The sequence below is a fragment of the Patiria miniata genome, unplaced genomic scaffold, assembly GCF_015706575.1.
Source record: "Patiria miniata isolate m_02_andy unplaced genomic scaffold, ASM1570657v1 HiC_scaffold_5, whole genome shotgun sequence".
Taxonomy (NCBI): domain Eukaryota; kingdom Metazoa; phylum Echinodermata; class Asteroidea; order Valvatida; family Asterinidae; genus Patiria; species Patiria miniata.
Genome location: NW_024037072.1, coordinates 41,450,454 through 41,472,382, shown reverse-complemented (window position 1 = coordinate 41,472,382; position 21,929 = coordinate 41,450,454). Strand labels below are relative to the sequence as shown.

Here is a 21,929-nt window from a genome sequence, read left to right as displayed (position 1 = left end):
GGATTTTGGGAGAAAAACAGTGTTGTGAATAATTAAAAGAACAGCAAAAATAAAAGACTCGTACAAAAGTATCTTCAAAGGGAGATAGCATGCAAGGCGTGTCAGAAAAGGTAATACAAAAAAATACATAGGTAAAAGTCGACTCTCATTATAAAGAGCACTTTTATAAAGAGGTTCTGCTTATAAAGAGCAAATTCTGAGGTCCCAAATCTCGGGTTCTCTTTGTGTTTCTTTGTTTCGCTGTCCTTTATAACAACATTCCTGTTACATGTATAAAGAGGTAATTTGGCTAGTCCCATCGACCTTGTTAGAACGACAGTCGGACTGTATGGAGTTATGAAACGTGTACCCATTATTATGGTTGCGTCATAAAGCAAGCCTTGCATATTGAAAGGGGGAGAAGGGGTCCAAACAACACTACTACTAAAACTTGTTTCCAAACCGGGGGCAGATAGACTTTTATCATGCCGCCACCATTTCAGTCATGTTCCCTGTATCCAATAACAGTACTGAATGATAATGGGTTTTTGTGCAAAAGGGAGCCAGACTATTTGTCCTTCCAGCCTCACTTTGGTTTCATACGTTGATTTGAATGGGAAAAATCACGATGGCCGCAACATGATAATGGTCTATTCCAAAGGTTCGTCGGCAAAAAAAACCTCCCATCTTTACGCATGGGCCTATACACATGTACATGTAAGACGAAAACCCTGTTTTGAAAGCTTGAATTTCATAGGGGATGATGTTAAGGCATGTAGGATCATGTTGCATTTATCCCAAAAGTAACTTTGCTTTAATAAGCATATTATATACTTGGATTAAAGATCGTACTGGTACTATTAACCCCGTGATATTATTCCGACTGCCTTGCTGTCCTTTATAAGAACTCAGGACACATAGGTGATTTCCAATGTCAGTCATTTGACTGATTTTTGGAAATACATGTGAAGAGTGCTGTGGACGAAACGTGTACGTGATCGTGGATTGTGAATGGCAGTATCACTGTTTTCTCGAAAAGTGTAAGATCCACTGAGCTGAAACTTCAACAAGTTAGGTTTGAACATTCTTCTTTGTATTTTGAGTAGTGTTTTATTGGAAACGAACAAAATGCATGAATAAAGACAAATGATCCTACAAGTATTAAAGTTGTTGGAGGCACGAAGTCCGTGCAATACATTGGTACGGTCGCTCACTGGACTATATCCTTGCCTTCCTTAATCTTCTGACCAAGGTTCGAATCCCGTTCAGGCCAATACATGTATATGGACTGGATTTTCAGTCCCTGTCGAATTCTTTTGGTTTCCCTGGGGTGCCAATCTCGGATTATCCCCTCATTTCTAAAACAGCAACATATTTCATGTTTTCTACGTTTCATTTATTTCGTTTCCTCTGTAATTATGAGGAACCTTTAACTGTTTAATTCCAAAAGGGAAAAAAGTGAAGAACGGAGACTAGTAATTTATTTCATCATTCCAACTTTAATAATCCATGTACAAAGTCCTGATGGAAATTTAATAACCGCCATTGTAAGTTTAAGTGTTTATCTTTATCTAGGGTAACATAAAAGAAGTCTTCAACAAGGCCCTTAACAAGTTGGAAATATCAAAAATCACTTTAACAAGTTAATGAAACAAACAAAAACAAATAAAATCATACAGGTAAACAACATCATGACTTATAACAAACATAAATGTAGAAAAGTAAACTAAGGTATATGCACAGTGCAACTTATAATCAACATAATTTGGATATAATTTTTAGACGTACAGGCCCTAACTTTATGTACATTTGGATTATGCAAAAAGATAGTTCTATAGACATTATTTGGAGCGACTTTTTGTGTGTCAACAAATATTTGTTTCAATTATTTACACATGTTGATTGTGTTTACAATATCATTTTATATTGCAAACACATATCGTATAGTAACAGATTTAACTTTCTGATTGCGTAATAATAGGCCTATATCATCACTATTTTATTTTGAAGTTTGAAGTTATGTGCTATGCGGATGTCCAGTTTTACCAAATCTTGTAAAAGGAAAAGAAGCGCATTTTACTGTTATCGCATTGTCATGTGCGATTTAGCTTGTTTCATCCTCAATGTCTTAGGCATTATTTTATTTCGTGGGGGAGGTGGTTCAATTTAGTAGCCATATCTTACAGATATCAAAGACTTTCTTTTTGTTGTCATGGTTGGCTATAAAGGCAGCGTGAAAGAGTGCCGTTTTCTTGGTGACGTTTCTGCATACTTCATGATCCCAGTCGTATAAAATCTTGCCAGTTGGGAAAACTTGGAAGCTCAGAGATCTGACCTTGATGCCAGCGTTAAGCTTGGAGGAGAGGAGGTAGTTCAAGACGTGCTGGTCTTGTCTGTGCTTGGGCTGGGTCTCCAGGATCCAGATCCAGAATCGCAAGAAGTACTCGGTGCGGTTGGTGGGTCGGTAGAACCCTACCCCAGCATTGAAAACTCTGCGGTAATCCCTCATGAAGGCAACGTCGTACTGGTCCCCTTTGAAATACGGAAACGGGTCGTTGAACCAGAAAGTGTCTGAATCGATGAAAAAGACCTCGAAGCCTTGCTTGATGAACTCATGTGTATACTTGGGCCTGTTATTGATAAATGTGACGTAGTCATGTACGCCAAAGCTGAGCGCTTCTCCCGCCTCAGGAATGGCATTGGTGGGTTTCAAAACGTGGACTCCGTAAGAATCATTGAGCCGGAGGGTCTTGTAAGTTGCCGTATCCTCGCAAATCACAACCACTTCCGGATGGATCCCGACTCGCTGGATGCTCAACAGCATGTTCTGGGTGAAATCTAGGAATCCCGAATTGGTTGTGGTCAGGACAATCTTCCGCTCTGGTAAGGCCTTGGCCAGAGCTCGAACTTCGTCAGCAAAGGAAGATGCACGTGATGACGGTTTGACAGTCAACAGGTGGTCTTGCTTCTCGAACTCGGCCTCATGTCTTAAGAACGATGCTTCATTTAAACTTTCTGGCGGCACCCCGCGAGTCACATCAAGTAGCGTCTTGGAATGAATCCATAAACCAACTGTACCAAAAATATGCATGCCAAAAAAAACACAAATTACTATTTGTCATAGGGAATCGACATAAGCGGTAAAATTGCATTTGGATGGAATTCCAACATAATACAAAAGACGGCAACTTATTTACAGGTATTTTTTTTTTAAAATAAACTTACCACTAGCAAACGTAACCGAAAATAACACTACAAGAGCGGCACGGCAGAGGCACCTTGCTGACAGAAGTTTGCTCATGGAACAGCAGAGGTGATTCTGGAGATTAAAAATAAATGAATAACTGTTATTTTGAGCTGTCAACCGACCAATATTTCACAGAGGAATGCTTACCCCTGACATTTCAAAGTACATGGACATAGGTATAACAAAATTTAAACACGTGTTACAATCTGAACAGCTCGGGCGACGCATTGTTTAATGTGCTTGTGACTTATTAGGCCAAAAAAGTCTCTGGTTTCTGGTATGCGCGCGCGTCGCCGTAGCCATGCGCGTCGGCAAAATGAAAAAGGTATTTTAATGAAAGATGATGTCTCAAAACCGCCAAACTCACTGGTTTGACTGGAATCCTGCTGCTGCACAATTTTAACGTGTTTTTGGATTGGGTTATGGTCGAGAATAAGCTTTATGTGGCCTCTCTGGACTCCCATATATTTGCACTAAGTTTAGTCGGGCACCATTTGCAGTCATCAGCCGACATTTGAAGCAAAAAAATCAGGTAAAAAAAAAAAAAAGCCGCGTCGCCGCACCACTTTTTGGGCAAGCTCCATACCAGAAACCGGAGACTTTTTTTTTTGGCCTATTATACACGGCATATTAAATTTTTAGTAATACACTTCTTATTTTAGTAACAGACGAGCTCTTGCCAACTAGCTTAATAGGCCTGAGACCTAATGACGTCACGCTTTGTTTACATGGGCGCTTTCCTATGGGTGCAGACCAGTAAATCGGTCCGAAATTGCCTACGCCGGGCCAAATCACGATTTGCATGCCCTCAAAATCTTCAGTATTTGAGCATGCTGTGGGCCATGAACTTGAGGGTTTGTAACAAATACGGGTGGAAGCCGTGCACACTAGGACTGGGAGCTTGCAGTTCTGTGTAATTTGGATGTAATTTGGACCCTAAAAGCGCTCTATTTTGCAATGGAGTGTAGGCATCGTTTTTCAAAATGGCGATGGGCTTCAGGACTATTTTCAGGGGTGATCATCTTCAGATGGAAATTTCTCCTAAAAGTCATCAGTTGACCCCCCGAACCTTGGAAAGAAAATGAAAGATGATGAAATAAGCTTTAATTTGATGTGTGTCTCGAACACCTTGGAGAGTTGTGAGTATTTTTCCCGAATTTTTGAAGTGGGAGCATTTACCATTGGGGTCTATGGAAGTTTATTTACTGGTCTGCTACCCTATATGTGGTAGACGGTCTGTACTTCGTCTGGCGTCCCGACTTCGCTCTCAAAGGAAAGCGCATATGAAAACAACGCCATTAGGGCTACACTCGACTCTCCTCTGAGTACAAACACTGTTAATACACATTCTGGTTATAACAAACCTAAAGCCTTAAAGTCCCGATTGTGCATTTTTGTGCACAATGAATGGGACTGATGTTCCTCTAAATACACAATTGTGAAACATGTACATGTATAACAAACATTTTTGCGGCTAGGTCCGGCCGAGAGTCGACTGTATTCGGTTGAGTAGGCTAGGGTACGACAGTGACACGGCGTTTAGAACAGACTTTATCCTCACCCTCATCTTGAAACTGACTGAAAAAAGCTCCCGTAGTTCCGCGCCTCTGGTGTGGGAGCCTGTATGACTGTATGGTCAATATTCCTCCTGGAAAGAAATTAAAAGAATATCTTTATGATCTTTGCCAGACCATTATATAGTGTCGACTGAGGTGAGTGCTACTGTGCCTCTTTGGGCCGGTAACTCTAAAACTCTGGCACCACCTGCCGAAAACGAATGATTTTTTTAGCGGGGGCGTGAAAATCAAAAGTTTGGTAAGTGTATATATTTATTTCTGGTTGCATGACGTGTATAATTTAACCTGTTTACTGTATCCCTGGGAGCACTGAACTGGGCATTTTCCATAGGTCTAATTTCTCGGGACTAAAATAATGTTTCTCTGGACTGAATATAAACATTTAAATTGTTTCTCTGGACATGCGCAGATTTGTTCACAATGTTCAACGGGTGAGCATACGTCCTAATCATGATTTTAGATGTTTAATATTCACAGCCAGAATATGAAATTATATTGTGCATAGACCAATTGCAATCGGAGCACGCTATCATATTCGTCTTTTTTTTTCTGAAACCTCTTGTCCAATAGGAAAGAGGCAAAAAAAAAAAGAAGCATTGCGACCGTTGTAGACGCATTGCTGTATACGTGTATATCGCTCTGTGCTTTAAACGTACCCGGTTCGTAAACGGGCGTCATTTCAACTAAACCACGTGACACTAGCACTGCACACAGAGTAGTACTGGAACCATTGCAAACTCGTCCCCAGGGCTTACTTTAGTTTCGACCTCGTTTCCAATAGTAAGTGAGAGAACAGGTAGTGATGAGAGCGTACCGCTCGACACCATGGGAACGAGGTTAGGAACCATTGGTTTAGCCAATGGGCGCTAATGTTGGTGTGTGAGTTTGTTTCTGCATTCAATAGGGGACGTTGAACAATAGAGGACAATAGGGTCCCCAATTCCCGAAGGGCCCCAATCTACGATCGTGTACAAAACATATGGGAGGTCTTCCTAAAAAGTTAGAGTATAAGAGGGACAATGGGGGGTCCCCGATTGCAGGCAAATACACACTTCTGTGTGTGTGAGTTTTGGGACGTTGAACAACAGAGGACATAGGGATCCCAATACGGGCGATTCCCAATAGTGCGCCTCCAAGAGTTTGCAACGCGTTGGCCAATCACAATGCGCAAAATCTGTCGACCCAATGCGCGTTTGGAAAAGGTCGACTGATTTCGCGCATTGTGATTGGCCAACGCGTTGTAAACTCTTGGAGGCGCACTATTGGGAATCGCCCGTATTCCCGAAGGTCCACGATTGACGATCGTGTACAAATTAAACATATGAGAGATCTTCCTAAAAAGTTAAATACAAACAAAAGAGGGACAATATGGGGTCCCCCAATGCAGGCAAATACACACTTGTGAGGGTTTGTGTGCCTATACGTATCGATTATCAGGGATGACTCAGGTTATTGTGTCGGTGGTATTTGTAACACAAAGCGTCATGAATAAAATATCGCTTGAGGTCACTCGGACCATATGGCTATAGTAAGGATGCCTTCCAAAAAGGAATCGCGCAGAGCATTACGTAATCCGTCACGGGCAGTTACTTTGCACAATAGCGTGCACCATTTTTCGTTGGCACGTTGAACGGGTACGTCAGACCATGGGCCTTATTCACCAGTCGGCCATATTGAATTGAAAGTTAGGTAAAATCTTAAATTTTGGAACTTGCGAAGAGAAATGAAAGCAACTTAATTTATAATAAATTCCAGTCTGCTTCAATGAATAATTAAAAATGTGTAATTAAACATTCCCAAATATGTTTAAAGCCATATTAAAAAACCCAAAAAAATTACAGTAAAATAAGGCTGCATTGTGCCTGCATAAATAGTCTGGCGCCATCCCATTCACTAGTTAACAATTAATGAAATACATTCAGGGTACTCGACAAAAATGGCCAACTCGTGAATAAGGCCCACGGAGTAAATATAAATATCCGTGGTCATTCATTTCCAGTTGAAAACATCTATTAATTTCTCTCCAAATCAGTCTGCGGATATGTCAACTCGCCCCCTGACCTACTGGCCCCCTGGATGATAATTTCATTTAAAGTCATCAAGTTTGTGTATTCTTTCAACTATTAGTAATCAGACGCTGTGCGACTTGCATGGTGTTATTAAAAGATACACTTTCCGTGTTTCGAAGGGAATACTTTTCCTTATGACGACAATTCGTTTGGTGATAATTTTAACGAAAATACTTTTACCCCTATTGGGAGTTTGGGTCCTAGCTCTATGGTTTTGCAAAGCTACGTTTGTGTCATGTATGTCTGATTAATGTTTTCATTCTATGCATGTACTCATTCAATTCAAGTTGTAAAGGAGACTTAACATTTTGCACTCTGAGAGTGAAGCCGAGTGATTTTAATTTGAAGCTATAAAGACTAGACTGAATGCATGTCAAATTTTGTCAAATGATCGACCATTCAGTATCTGGTGGCATGACTGGACAGAATGTGTAGAAGTAGGTTATTGATGCACTGTACCACTGATGTTGGACAGATTGTTTCATGACCCAGTCTAGTTTCTTATATTGCATGCTTTCAATACCTTATGTTTTGGGACTCTCACAAACTGCATTTAGAGCCCCAAATTTTCGGGCTAGTCTTCTCTATGCAAACGAATGATAAATACATGTACATGTATTGGCTCCTCGAAACTCCCAAAAAGTTGAACTCAAAAGCAAACCCAACGCTTCGGTAATTTACCCATCCGTATAAACGGCCTTAAGGCGTAAAACTGAACCGAAAAACATATCCCATGTACTAGTTTTATTTCAACAGGATATCCTTTTCAGTTATTTGAACTGCTATTCTTAAGGGTTCTAAATACTTTAAAAAAAGTTATTCAATGACGTTAAAAAGGTGAGAAGCCAATGAAAACAGTAAATCAATTAAAGTGCTTAAAAAAGTACGATTAAGCATCTCTTTCTAACGCCGTTTTTCAAAGACCCCTTAGCGATCGAGTTACCTAATTCTCACAGAAAAAAAATGATAACTGCAATAATTTCTAAGGGAAAGTTTCAAGCAATGACATACGCCATAGGGGCTAGTTGGTCAGGGAGCGAGTTGGTAGGGCTGAGTTGATCATAACATGCATGGAGACCCAGCCTTCATGCCAAAAAAAAACAAAAGTCACAATTTTGAAATGAAAAGCTATAAGTTGAATATGTTGAGGTGAATTTGTTAAATTTCAGAATATATATGGCTTACATGTACGGCACCGGTATTCCAGTTCCCAGATGTCCTAAAAATGGCCTTGTGATTTCTGTGAGTGGCGTTTGTACGTTTGATCGTGTAGTGTACATGTATAAGGTTGCAGACCAGTAAATCGGTCCGAAATTGCCTACGCCGGCCAGATGACGATTTGTATGCATTGTGGGCCATGAACTTTGTAAAAATAAAATGAGGGTAGAAGCCGTGCACGGGACCGTGAGCTTGTATTTTTGTGAAATTTGGATGAAATTGAGGCCCTAAAAGCGCTGTATTTTGCAATGGAGTGTATACACCGTTTTTCAACATGGCGACGGGCTTTAGGACTATTTTAAGGGGTGATCATCTTCGGATGGGAATTTCTCCCAAGAGTAATCAGATTACCCCCAAAAAGTTGAAAAGAAAATGAAAGACGATGAAACAAGCTTTAATTTGACGTGCGTCTCAAAAACCTTGGAGAGTTGCGAGTATTTTTCCTGAATTTCTGATATTGGGGCATTTATCATTGGGGTCTATAGAAATGTATTTACTGGTCTGCAACCATGCATGAGGGCACGTTTCCCTCTAGTATAAGAGAACAATATTTGACTTACCAAACTACATGTAGTTTGCGACATGAAGACCATGCATATACATGTATATCATTTTTGTTTTTGTTTTTGGCTGTGAATTGTTAAGGGAAATTTAGGGGTAAAACTGACGATGATGACGACGAAACGCAACACGAACATAAAGATGGCGATCACCGCGAAGCACCGTGAACGCGCACCGCGCTGAATCGCACGGCACCATCCAAAACCGCTTTGGAAAATCGTAATTTCTACCCAAGGGCGGATCCAGAACACAATTTTTTTGGGGGGGGGGCCAAAAAAAATTTTGGTCCCCCAAAAAGTGGGTAAAAAAAATTACGGCGTAGGGTTCGGGGCCCGCTTAAGGGCCCCGAAAAAATTTTGGATTCTAGATGCTCTGTGGTGCGATCTGAGGCAATTTCTGATCACTTTAACCAATGTTTTTTGAGGAAAAGATGGTGGTGTACTCATTGCCTGCCTTTATTGCGATGTCACATAAAACAAAAAAAAAATTGGTTTCGTTTTGGGGGGGGGGGGGGCCATGGCCCCCTTTGGCCCCCCCCCCTGGATCCGCCCTTGTTTCTACCCCAAGAAACTGTTCAAAATTACACCAAAAAAGTCGTTATGATTGAGAAAAGTCTGCTGTAGATCGAAAAGGTCTTCTTTAAATGATAAAAAAACACCCTTGACTCTAGGGCCTATTTGATCGATACTTAACAGTTTGTACACGATCGCCGTTGTATGTGTGGGAGGTGTTTTTACTATAACAAATATCTTACCTTATTGAGAGATTCCGCTTATAATCAGTACACTGTGATCGAAGTATCTAGCGAATCTCGTCAAGAAACTATATTCCTCAACGTGGGTATGATCGTTCGATCGTAACTAGAAAGATCTATAGGCGGACGAAACTTTGCATGACCTCCGGTCAATGCGAGAAGCCAAACAAGTGATTGGAAACGCAGCTTGTTTACTCCGCGATCCGCGACCACACGTTCACCTGGCGAATGTATTCACCATGCTGACAATTGCAGTCAACTGTTGGAATTCGGAACGGACATGAAAGTTGCGTCTTCCTATAGAATCTAGTTCCGCTTCAGTGATCATTTTGTATTCTCGTCTATATGCCTGGACGCGTTTTCCCCTTTACATTACAGCGAGGGCATACACCCGTGCATGCTAAGAATCCAAAAATGGCCGCCATAATAGCCGCTTAGTTTTCTCATTTACTGTAAATATGAAAAATGAAGATATTATGCCAACTTGAAAAACGGTCTTTGACCAAAAATTGGCGAAAATGCAGTAAGGCGCCCTCATTGGTTAAATACAGCGCAATCAAATGATGCCATATCGTATATTATATCCAACCAGCATTCCCGTCAAATTTTAGGAAAATCTGGTGTCGGATATGGAAATTACGATGTGGGCACCATGCTACTATCCCCTCGTTAGAAGACCATGAGATTAACGTGTATAATGGTATACCTTCTTTAAAAATACATATTAAGCTACTCATCAGAAAAGGCTATCATAATTGAGTGGTCGGGCACAACCCGACCACTCTTTGGATCTGTTACGATTAATCTTTCTTTCTTTCTTTCTTTCTTTCTTTTTTTTTCCGGACAATACTTCTCCGCGGGTTTTCTCTTAAACGGTATATGGTATGAACTTGTAACTTTCAATATATATCGACCCTCATCCGAAGTGGTGCATATTACTCTGACGTCACGATTACGTCATCGGGTGTCAAATTACAAGCGATTTTAGAGGAAAAAAGAGCCAAATACTTTCACCTATAACTCTTAAACAAAATGATCAAATATGTTCCAACTTTGTAATCAGATAGACCATGAGGTGATCAACACTTTTTGTCATGTACGTGAACTCGCTTGACCTTTACTTCCGGGTCCACCGGAAGGTCAAAGTTACGTGAATTGAAAATGAAGACTTTAGCCTGAAATCAAAACAAAGCACAATTTCTTCCACACGGTTTACGGTATGATCATAAAACCTACTGTGAACTTGTACCATGTTACGAAGATGTTATAACTGTTGTTACGTCATCATGACGTCATCAGGTATCAAATTACAAGCGATTTGATTGCACGATTTGACAAAATACTTTGACCTATATCTCTTGAACTAAATAGGGTATCGTGTTCGTTTTTTCGTGAGGTTGTAGACGGTGCCTTGAGCAACATTTATTATTCCCGGGCACAAAACTGCTTGACCTTTACTTCCGGTGTTACCGGAAGTGCAATAGAAACTGAATCTAACTCTAAAACGAAAGCATTTTCGTACAGACAAATACATTATGGAAGTGTTAAGTGAGGAATGCCAATCACAAAAACATTATTTTGACGTCATCCACGAAAGGGCGCCCTCCAGCGGTACATGGAAAACAGTTTAATCTTTTAAAATGTTAAAACCCTCAATCAAATTTTTATGATATAATTGCCCCTATATATCCGTGAGCAACCACAAATGAATTTCCAAGGTTTCATAATCATGACGTCATCAGACCGGAAGTTACTGTAGGGAGAATTCAACAATGACCATTTTATGTGTAAAGTTAAATCCATCATTTGATCCCTGTCTCATGACTTTGTTTTTTGCCCCCCCCCCCCAAAAAAAAATGACATCTGTTACACTTTATATTGACCTTTTGCTTCCAAATACTGTGACGTAATCAAACTGGAAGTTAGCTGTTATTATTACATACACTTAATTTCCATATTTCCATGCGTTATTTTTACTTAATGATAAACAAGTGTCCTCCCTTCCCTGTTTTGACTGATGACGCCATCAAACCGGAAATAACTTGTACTCAAACTGTTTACTGAAATTTATCACACCTTAAAAGACGCATTCTTTTTGTAAAAAAAATTATTGGTACTGGAAATGTTGAAGTTCTTGGTCCTTTTTTTCTGACAAACATATTCATAACTTAATTGGACAATGTCTAATGAAATGGTTGTCTACCCGACCACTCTGCGTTTGTAACAACAAACGCGAACCTCTAGTTTGTTTTGTTTTTCACTCATGGGGATGAAACAAATAATTTGTCACCATTATAATAATGTTTGCCAATATGTGAGTCAATCCTGTGTTATCATGGGCGTCGCAAGGGATGGGAGACGGGGCACCCCCCCCCCCCGGAAAAGCCTCCCAAAAAAAACCAGAGGGAAAAAAAGAAGACGAGGGGCGAAGTCATATTGCTGTGTACATTTAGCGACATGGGCGTCCACAGGGGTGTCAATGGGGGTGCAGTGGGCAAATACCCCCCCCCGCCCCCCCCCCCCCGCCCACCCTCGAAAAATTGATACATTGAGAATATGCCAGAGAAAGTACAAGGATTTGGGGAAATAATGTGCTTTGACCCCTCTAGAAAAATCCTGGCGTCGCCCATGTGTGTTATCCTCTCATTTCTAAAACAGTACCATTTCTTAATGTTTCCTACGTTTCATTTATTTCATTTACTCTGTAATTCTGAGAAACCGTTTGTTCTAGTTCCAAAGGGGTAGGCCTAAGGATACTCTTAGAAAAAAATCCATCTTATGAAGGATACTCTTGATATATTTGCCATGGAGAGCACATATTAGTTCTATATTAAAGGGAAGATACAACATTTGCAAACATCAAAAAAACGAAATGATCAAATTATCACGTAATACTTTTCTGGATTGTTAGGGAATGACAGTCTATAGCATCCTGTAAATTTGTGGCTCCTATACTAATCCTCCAAATCCATTTATTTCTGAAAATTGCAGCACAAGCAAATTTTGTACATTCCCTTTAACCATATAGTATGCAAACTCCTGATGGAAATTAACAAATGCAAACACAAACCGCCAACTAAGTTTAAGTGTGTTTCTTTATCTGGGGTCAACAAATATCACAAATCACTTTCTGTTCAAATTATATGAGAGACCTTTCACAAACGAAACGAAAACAATAAACTTTATAACGACATGAATTATAATAAACTGTAATATAAACATGTAAAGTAAAGTTTATACACAGTGTAACTTATAACCTACATCCACATAATTTGGATAAATTATGCATAACATTAATGTACATAAATTTCAAAAAGTATGTAAAGGAAAACACACTTTTCCGTTTTTGTTTTCCGTGTTTTTGCTTGAAACAGAAAGGAACATAGGGATATATTTAGTACTCTAGACCTAATACCTCTTTTTTTTATTGGAGCGTTAGATTCCATACAAACTAAAGGAAAAAATACAACTTTTGGAAAGAATTCCATACATGGACATCACTAAGTTTCCCCTGCAGTGACCTATCACCCATCAGAAAGCGATAACATGTCCTAAAAGTATTTTTCAGACCAGTCTCATAGGGTTCGTGCAAGGGTGTCAAGTTATGGAATTCTTTCCTATCTTTTTATTAGTGTTAATTTAAAACAATAGGAATACCGAATTCAATAGTGTATGATCACTTGTCGTGTGCGATTTAATTTGTGTCACCCGTATTTTGTTAGACCCCCCTTTTGGGGGGTGTGATTCAATTCAGTAGCCATATCTTACAGATGTCAAAGACTTTCTTTTTGTTGTCATGGTTGGGTATAAATGCAGCGTGAAAGAATGTCGTTTTCTTGGTGACGTTTCTGCATACTTCATGATCCCAGTCGTATAAAATCTTGCCAGTCGGGAAAACTTGGAAGCTCAGAGATCTGACCTTGATGCCAGCGTTAAGCTTGGAGGAGAGGAGGTAGTTCAAGACGTGCTGGTCTTGTCTGTGCTTGGGCTGGGTCTCCAGGATCCAGATCCAGAATCGCAAGAAGTACTCGGTGCGGTTGGTGGGTCGGTAGAACCCTACCCCAGCATTGAAAACTCTGCGGTAATCCCTCATGAAGGCAACGTCGTACTGGTCCCCTTTGAAATACGGAAACGGGTCGTTGAACCAGAAAGTGTCTGAATCGATGAAAAAGACCTCGAAGCCTTGCTTGATGAACTCATGTGTATACTTGGGCCTGTTGTTGATAAATGTGACGTAGTCATGTACGCCAAAGCTGAGCGCTTCTCCCGCCTCAGGAATGGCATTGGGGGGTTTCAAAACGTGGACTCCGTAAGAATCATTGAGCCGCAGGGTCTTGTAAGTTGTCGTATCCTCGCAAATCACAACCACTTCCGGATGGATCCCGACTCGCTGGATGCTCAACAGCATGTTCTGGGTGAAATCTAGGAATCCCGAATTGGTTGTGGTCAGGACAATCTTCCGCTCTGGTAAGGCCTTGGCCAGAGCTCGAACTTCGTCAGCAAAGGAAGATGCACGTGATGACGGTTTGACAGTCAACAGGTGGTCTTGCTTCTCGAACTCGGCCTCATGTCTTAAGAACGATGTTTCATTTAAACTTTCTGGCGGCACCCCGCGAGTCACATCAAGTAGCGTCTTGGAATGCATCCATAAACCAACTGTACCAAAAAAATGCATGCCAAAAAAACACACAAATTACTATTTGTCATAGGGAATCGACATAAGCGGTAAAATTGCATTTGGATGGAATTCCAACATAATACAAAAGACGGCAACTTATTTACAGGTATTTTTTTTTTAAATAAACTTACCACTAGCAAACGTAACCGAAAATAACACTACAAGAGCGGCACGGCAGAGGCACCTTGCTGACAGAAGTTTGCTCATGGAACAGCAGAGGTGATTCTGGAGATTAAAAATAAATGAATAACTGTTATTTTGAGCTGTCAACCGACCAATATTTCACAGAGGAATGCTTACCCCTGACATTTCAAAGTACATGGACATAGGTATAACAAAATTTAAACACGTGTTACAATCTAAACAGCTCGGGCGACGCATTGTTTAATGTGCTTGTGACTTATTAGGCCAAAAAAGTCTCTGGTTTCTGGTATGCGCGCGCGTCGCCGTAGCCATGCGCGTCGGCAAAATGAAAAAGGTATTTTAATGAAAGATGATGTCTCAAAACCGCCAAACTCACTGGTTTGACTGGAATCCTGCTGCTGCACAATTTTAACGTGTTTTTGGATTGGGTTATGGTCGAGAATAAGCTTTATGTGGCCTCTCTGGACTCCCATATATTTGCACTAAGTTTAGTCGGGCACCATTTGCAGTCATCAGCCGACATTTGAAGCAAAAAAATCAGGTAAAAAAAAAAAAAAGCCGCATCGCCGGACCACTTTTTGGGCAAGCTCCATACCAGAAACCGGAGACTTTTTTTTGGCCTTATACACGACATATTAAATTTTTAGTAATACACTTCTTATTTTAGTAACAGACGAGCTCTTGCCAACTAGCTTAATAGGCCTGAGACCTAATGACGTCACGCTTTGTTTACATGGGCGCTTTCCTATGGGTGCAGACCAGTAAATCGGTCCGAAATTGCCTACGCCGGGCCAAATCACGATTTGCATGCCCTCAAAATCTTCAGTATTTGAGCATGCTGTGGGCCATGAACTTGAGGGTTTGTAACAAATATGGGTGGAAGCCGTGCACAGGACTGGGAGCTTGCAGTTCTGTGTAATTTGGATGTAATTTGGACCCTAAAAGCGCTCTATTTTGCAATGGAGTGTAGGCATCGTTTTTCAAAATGGCGATGGGCTTCAGGACTATTTTCAGGGGTGATCATCTTCAGATGGAAATTTCTCCTAAAAGTCATCAGTTGACCCCCCAAAACTTGGAAAGAAAATGAAAGATGATGAAATAAGCTTTAATTTGATGTGTGTCTCGAACACCTTGGAGAGTTGTGAGTATTTTTCCCGAATTTTTGAAGTGGGAGCATTTACCATTGGGGTCTATGGAAGTTTATTTACTGGTCTGCTACCCTATATGTGGTAGTCGGTCCGTACTTCGTCTGGCGTCCCGACTTCGCTCTCATAGGAAAGCGCATATGAAAACAACGCCATTAGGGCTACACTCGACTCTCCTCTGAGTACAAACACTGTTAATACACATTCTGGTTATAACAAACCTAAAGCCTTAAAGTCCCGATTGTGCATTTTTGTGCACAATGAATGGGACTGATGTTCCTCTAAATACACAATTCTGAAACATGTACATGTATAACAAACATTTTTGCGGCTAGGTCCGGCCGAGAGTCGACTGTATTCGGTTGAGTAGGCTAGGGTACGACAGTGACACGGCGTTTAGAACAGACTTTATCCTCACCCTCATCTTGAAACTGACTGAAAAAAAGCTCCCGTAGTTCCGCACCTCTGGTGTGGGAGCCTGTATGACTGTATGGTCAATATTCCTCCTGGAAAGAAATTAAAAGAATATCTTTATGATCTTTGCCAGACCATTATATAGTGTCGACTGAGGTGAGTGCTACTGTGCCTCTTTGGGCCGGTAACTCTAAAACTCTGGCACCACCTGCCGAAAACGAATGATTTTTTGGGCGGGGGCGTGAAAATCAAAAGTTTGGTAAGTGTATATATTTATTTCTGGTTGCATGACGTGTATAATTTAACCTGTTTACTGTATCTCTGGGAGCACTGAACTGGGCATTTTCCATAGGTCTAATTTCTCGGGACTAAAATAATGTTTCTCTGGACTGAATATAAACATTTAAATTGTTTCTCTGGACATGCGCAGATTTGTTCACAATGTTCAACGGGTGAGCATACGTCCTAATCATGATTTTAGATGTTTAATATTCACAGCCAGAATATGAAATTATATTGTGCATAGACCAATTGCAATCGGAGCACGCTATCATATTCGTCTTTTTTTTCTGAAGCCTCTTGTCCAATAGGAAAGAGGCAAAAAAAAAAAGAAGCATTCCGACCGTTGTAGACGCATTGCTGTATACTTGTATATCGCTCTGTGCTTTAAACGTACCCGGTTCGTAAACGGGCGTCATTTCAACTAAACCACGTGACACTAGCACTGCACACAGAGTAGTACTGGAACCATTGCAAACTCGTCCCCAGGGCTTACTTTAGTTTCGACCTCGTTTCCAATAGTAAGTGAGAGAACAGGTAGTGGTGAGAGCGTACCGCTCGACACCATGGGAACGAGGTTAGGAACCATTGGTTTAGCCAATGGGCGCTAATGTGGGTGTGTGAGTTTGTTTCCGCATTCAATAGGGGACGTTGAACAATAGAGGACAATAGGGTCCCCAATTCCCGAAGGGCCCCAATCTACGATCGTGTACAAAACTTATGGGAGGTCTTCCTAAAAAGTTAAAGTATACATGTAAGAGGGACAATGGGGGGTCCCCGATTGCAGACAAATACACACTTCTGTGTGTGTGAGTTTTGGGACGTTGAACAACAGTGGATAGGGTTCCCAATTCCCGAAGGTCCACGATTGACGATCGTGTACAAATTAAACATATGGGGGATCTTCCTAAAAATTTCAATACAAACAAAAGAGGGACAATAGGGGGTCCCCCATTGCAGGCAAATACACACTTGCGAGGGTGTGTGTGCCTGGGGTACGTATCGATTATCAGGGATGACTCAGTTCGTGTTGGGTACCTTTTGTAACACAAAGTGTCATGAATAAAATATCGCTCGAGGTCACTCGGACCATATGGCTATAGTAAGGATGCCTTACAAAAAGGAATCGCGCAGAGCATTACGTAATCCGTCACGGGCAGTTACTTTGCACAATAGCGTGCACCATTTTTCGTTGGCATGTTGAACGGGCACGTCAGACCATGGGCCTTATTCACCAGTCGGCCATATTGAATTGAAAGTTAGGTAAAATCTTAAATTTTGGAATTTGCGAAGAGAAATGAAAGCAACTTAATTTATAATAAATTCCAATCTGCTTCAATGAATAATTTAAAATTTGTAATTAAACATTCCCTAATATGTTTAAAGTTATATTTAAAAAAAAAATACAGTAAAACAAGCCTGCATGTGCCTGCATAAATAGTCTGGCGCCATTCCATTCAACAGTTAACAAATACATTTAGGGGACTAGATAAAAATGGCCAACTCGTGAATAAGGCCCACGGAGTAAATATAAATATCCGTGGTCATTCATTTCCAGTTGAAAACATCTATTAATTTCTCTCCAAATCAGTCTGCGGATATCTGGTCAACTCGCCCCCTGACCTACTGCCCCCCTGGATGATAATTTCATTTAAAGTCTGCCACCAGTGATGGGGGAAATGTTAATAGACCCTCATCAAGTTTGTGCGCTTTTCAACTAGGCCTATTAGTACTCAGACGCTGTGCGACTTGCATGGTGTTATTAAATGATACACTTTCTGTGTTTCGAAGGGAATACTTTTCCTTCTAACTACAATTCGTTTGGTTAATTTTAACAAAAATACTTTACCCCTATTGGGAGTTTTGCAAAGCTACGTTTTTGCCATGTATGTCTGATTAATGTTTTCATTCTATGCATGTACTCATTCAATTCAATTTTTAAAGGAGACTTAACATTTTTCAACTGAGAGTGAAGCCAGGTGATTTTAATTTGAAGCTATAAAGACTAGACTGAATGCATGTCAAATTTTGTCAAAATGATCGACCATTCAGTATCTGGTGGCATGACTGGACAGAATGTGTAGAAGTAGGGTATTGATGCACTGTACGTACCACTGATGTTGGACAGATTGTTTCATGAGCATGTCTAGTTTCTTATATTGCATGCTTTCAATACCTTATGTTTTGAGACTCTCACAAACTGCATTTAGAGCCCCAAATTTTTGGGCTAGTCTTCTCTATGCAAACGAATTATAAATACATGTACATGTATTGGCTCCTCGAAACTCCCAAAAAGTTGAACTCAAAAGCAAACCCAACGCTTCGGTAATTTACCCATCCGTATAAACGGCCTTAAGGCGTAAAACTGAACCGAAAAACATATCCCATGTACTAGTTTTATTTCAACAGGATATCCTTTTCAGTTATTTGAACTGCTATTCTTAAGGGTTCTAAATACTTTAAAAAAAAAGTTATTCAATGACGTTAAAAAGGTGAGAAGCCAATGAAAACAGTAAATCAATTAAAGTGCTTAAATAAGTACGATTAAGCATCTCTTTCTAACGCCGTTTTTCAAAGACCCCTTAGCGATCGAGTTACCTAATTCTCACAGAAAAAAAATGATAACTGCAATAATTTCTAAGGGAAAGTTTCAAGCAATGACATACGCCATAGGGGCTAGTTGGTCAGGGAGCGAGTTGGTAGGGCTGAGTTGATCATAACATGCATGGAGACCCAGCCTTCATGCCAAAAAAAAACAAAAGTCACAATTTTGAAATGAAAAGCTATAAGTTGAATATGTTGAGGTGAATTTGTTAAATTTCAGAATATATATGGCTTACATGTACGGCACCGGTATTCCAGTTCCCAGATGTCCTAAAAATGGCCTTGTGATTTCTGTGAGTGGCGTTTGTACGTTTGATCGTGTAGTGTACATGTATAAGGTTGCAGACCAGTAAATCGGTCCGAAATTGCCTAAGCCGGCCAGATGACGATTTGTATGCATTGTGGGCCATGAACTTTGTAAAAATAAAATGAGGGTAGAAGCCGTGCACGGGACCGTGAGCTTGTATTTTTGTGAAATTTGGATGAAATTGGGGCCCTAAAAGCGCTGTATTTTGCAATGGAGTGTATACACCGTTTTTCAACATGGCGACGGGCTTTAGGACTATTTTAAGGGGTGATCATCTTCGGATGGGAATTTCTCCCAAGAGTAATCAGATTACCCCCAAAAAGTTGAAAAGAAAATGAAAGACGATGAAACAAGCTTTAATTTGACGTGCGTCTCAAAAACCTTGGAGAGTTGCGAGTATTTTTCCTGAATTTCTGATGTTGGGGCATTTATCATTGGGGTCTATAGAAATGTATTTACTGGTCTGCAACCATGCATGAGGGCACGTTTCCCTCTAGTATAAGAGAACAATATTTGACTTACCAAACTACATGTAGTTTGCGACATGAAGACCATGCATATATATCATTTTTGTTTTCGTTTTTGGCTGTGAATTGTTAAGGGAAATTTAGGGGTAAAAATGACGATGATGACGACAAAACGCAACATGAACATAAAGATGGCGATCACCGCGAAGCACCGTGAACGCGCACCGCGCTGAATCGCACGGCACCATCCAAAACCGCTTTGGAAAATCGTAATTTCTACCCCAAGAAACTGTTCAAAATTACACAAAAAATGTCGTTATGATTGAGAAAAGTCTGCTGTAGATCGAAAAGGTCTTCTTTAAATGATAAAAGAACACCCTTGACTCTAGGGCCTATTTGATCGATACTTAACAGTTTGTACACGATCGCCGTTGTATGTGTGGGAGGTGTTTTTACTATAACAAATATCTTACCTTATTGAGAGATTCCGCTTATAATCAGTACACTGTGATCGAAGTATCTAGCGAATCTCGTCAAGAAACTATATTCCTCAACGTGGGTATGATCGTTCGATCGTAACTAGAAAGATCTATAGGCGGACGAAACTTTGCATGACCTCCGGTCAATGCGAGAAGCCAAACAAGTGATTGGAAACGCAGCTTGTTTACTCCGCGATCTGCGACCACACGTTCACCTGGCGAATGTATTCACCATGCTAACAATCGCAGTCAACTGTTGGAATTCGGAACCGTAGACATGAAAGTTGCGTCTTCCTTTAGAATCTAGTTCTGCTTCAGTGATCATTTTGTATTCTCGTCTATGGGCCCGGACGCGTTTTTCCCCTTTACATTACAGCGAGGGTATACACCCATGCGTGCCTAAGAATCAAATATGGCCGCCATAATAGCCGCTTAGTTTTCTCCTTTTACTGTAAATATGAAAAATGAAGATATTATGCCAACTTGAAAAACGGTCTTTGACCAAAAATTGGCGAAAATGCAGTAAGGCGCCCTCATTGGTTAAATACAGCGCAATCAAATGATGCCATATCGTAGATTATATCCAACCAGCATTCCTGTCAAATTTTAGGAAAATCTGGTGTCGGATATGGAAATTACGATGTTGGCACCATGCAAGTATCCAGGCCTCGTTAGAAGACCATAAGGTTAACGTGTATAATGGTATACCTTCTTTAAAAATACATATTAAGCTACTCATCAGAAAAGGCTATCATAATTTGTTTTGTTTTTCACTCATGGGGATGAAACAAATAATTTGTCACCATTAAAATGATGTTTGCCAATATGTGAGTTTCCCTAGTTGGAGAGTCAATCCTGTGTTATCATGGGCGTCGCAAGGGAGGGGCACCCCCCCCCGGAAAAGCCTCCCCAAAAAACAGAGGGAACAAAATAAGACGAGGGGCGAAGTCATATTGCTGTGCACATTAACGACATGGACGTCCACAAGGGTGTCAATGGGGGTGCAGTGGGCAAATATCCCCCCGGCCCCCCGCCCACCCTCGAAAAATTGATACATTGAGAATATGCCCGAGAAAGTACAAGGATTTTGGGAAATAATGTACTTTGACCCCCCTAGAAAAAATCCTGGCGTCGCCCATGTGTGTTATCCTCTAATTTCTAAAACAGTACCATTTCTTAAAGTTTCCTACGTTTCATTTATTTCAGTTTCTCTGTAATTCTGAGAAACCGTTTGTTCTATTTCCAAAGGGGTAGACCTAAGGACACTCTTAGAAAAAAAATCCATCTTATGAAGGATACTCTTGATATATTTGCCATGGAGAGCACATATTAGTTCTATATTAAAGGGAAGATACACAACATTTGCAAACATTAAAAAAACGAAATGATCAAATTATCACGTAATACTTTTCTGGATTGTTAGGGAATGACAGTCTATAGCATCCTGTAAATGTGTGGCTCCTATACTAATCCTCCAAATCCATTTATTTCTGAAAATTGCAGCACAAGCAAATGTTGTACATTCCCTTTAACCATATAGTATGCAAACACCTGATGGAAATTAACAAATGCAAACACAAACCGCCAACTAAGTTTAAGTGTGTTTCTTTATCTGGGGTCAACAAATATCACAAATCACTTTCTGCTCAAATTATATGAGAGACCTTTCACAAACGAAACGAAAACAATAAACTTTATAACGACATGAATTATAACTAGAGATCTATGTCTGTTTGCAACAGAACATAGGGCTTTTCCGCATTATGATTTTGTTTTATCAATAATACGTCCCTGACTATGCATGAACATAAAATCTGTCAAAGTTAGCCGAAAATCGGGTAAAACGGTCACTGTGGACAGGATTTGACCTCAGCAACACGTGCGCCGCGCGCTGACTGACATACGAGATGTACAACGTACGTGCATGTAAATGTACTATGTGGACGTCCTGTGCATGTTTTAAAGCAGAGGTATTGTCAACCTGAAGTTTTTAAGCGTGGGCAGGGC

At 40.4% G+C, this 21,929-nt stretch overlaps 2 protein-coding genes across 2 annotated transcripts; both read right to left on the bottom strand.

Moving 5' to 3' along the window:
* Nucleotides 1-1,458: 1,458 nt before the first annotated feature.
* LOC119741933 (UDP-galactose:fucoside alpha-3-galactosyltransferase-like) lies at nucleotides 1,459-9,672 on the bottom strand. Its single transcript, XM_038217890.1, has 4 exons — nucleotides 9,406-9,672; nucleotides 4,788-4,874; nucleotides 3,205-3,298; nucleotides 1,459-3,051 (listed from the first exon to the last, which is right to left on the bottom strand). Exons 2-4 carry the CDS (start codon nucleotides 4,791-4,793, stop codon nucleotides 2,141-2,143), a joined length of 1,011 nt encoding a protein of 336 aa, XP_038073818.1. The 5' UTR covers nucleotides 4,794-4,874; nucleotides 9,406-9,672; the 3' UTR covers nucleotides 1,459-2,140.
* Nucleotides 9,673-12,482: 2,810 nt separating this feature from the next.
* On the bottom strand, nucleotides 12,483-20,138 carry LOC119741935. The gene is made up of 4 exons (XM_038217891.1): nucleotides 19,917-20,138; nucleotides 15,791-15,878; nucleotides 14,215-14,308; nucleotides 12,483-14,061 (listed from the first exon to the last, which is right to left on the bottom strand). Exons 2-4 carry the CDS (start codon nucleotides 15,794-15,796, stop codon nucleotides 13,151-13,153), a joined length of 1,011 nt encoding a protein of 336 aa, XP_038073819.1. The 5' UTR covers nucleotides 15,797-15,878; nucleotides 19,917-20,138; the 3' UTR covers nucleotides 12,483-13,150.
* Nucleotides 20,139-21,929: the final 1,791 nt, after the last annotated feature.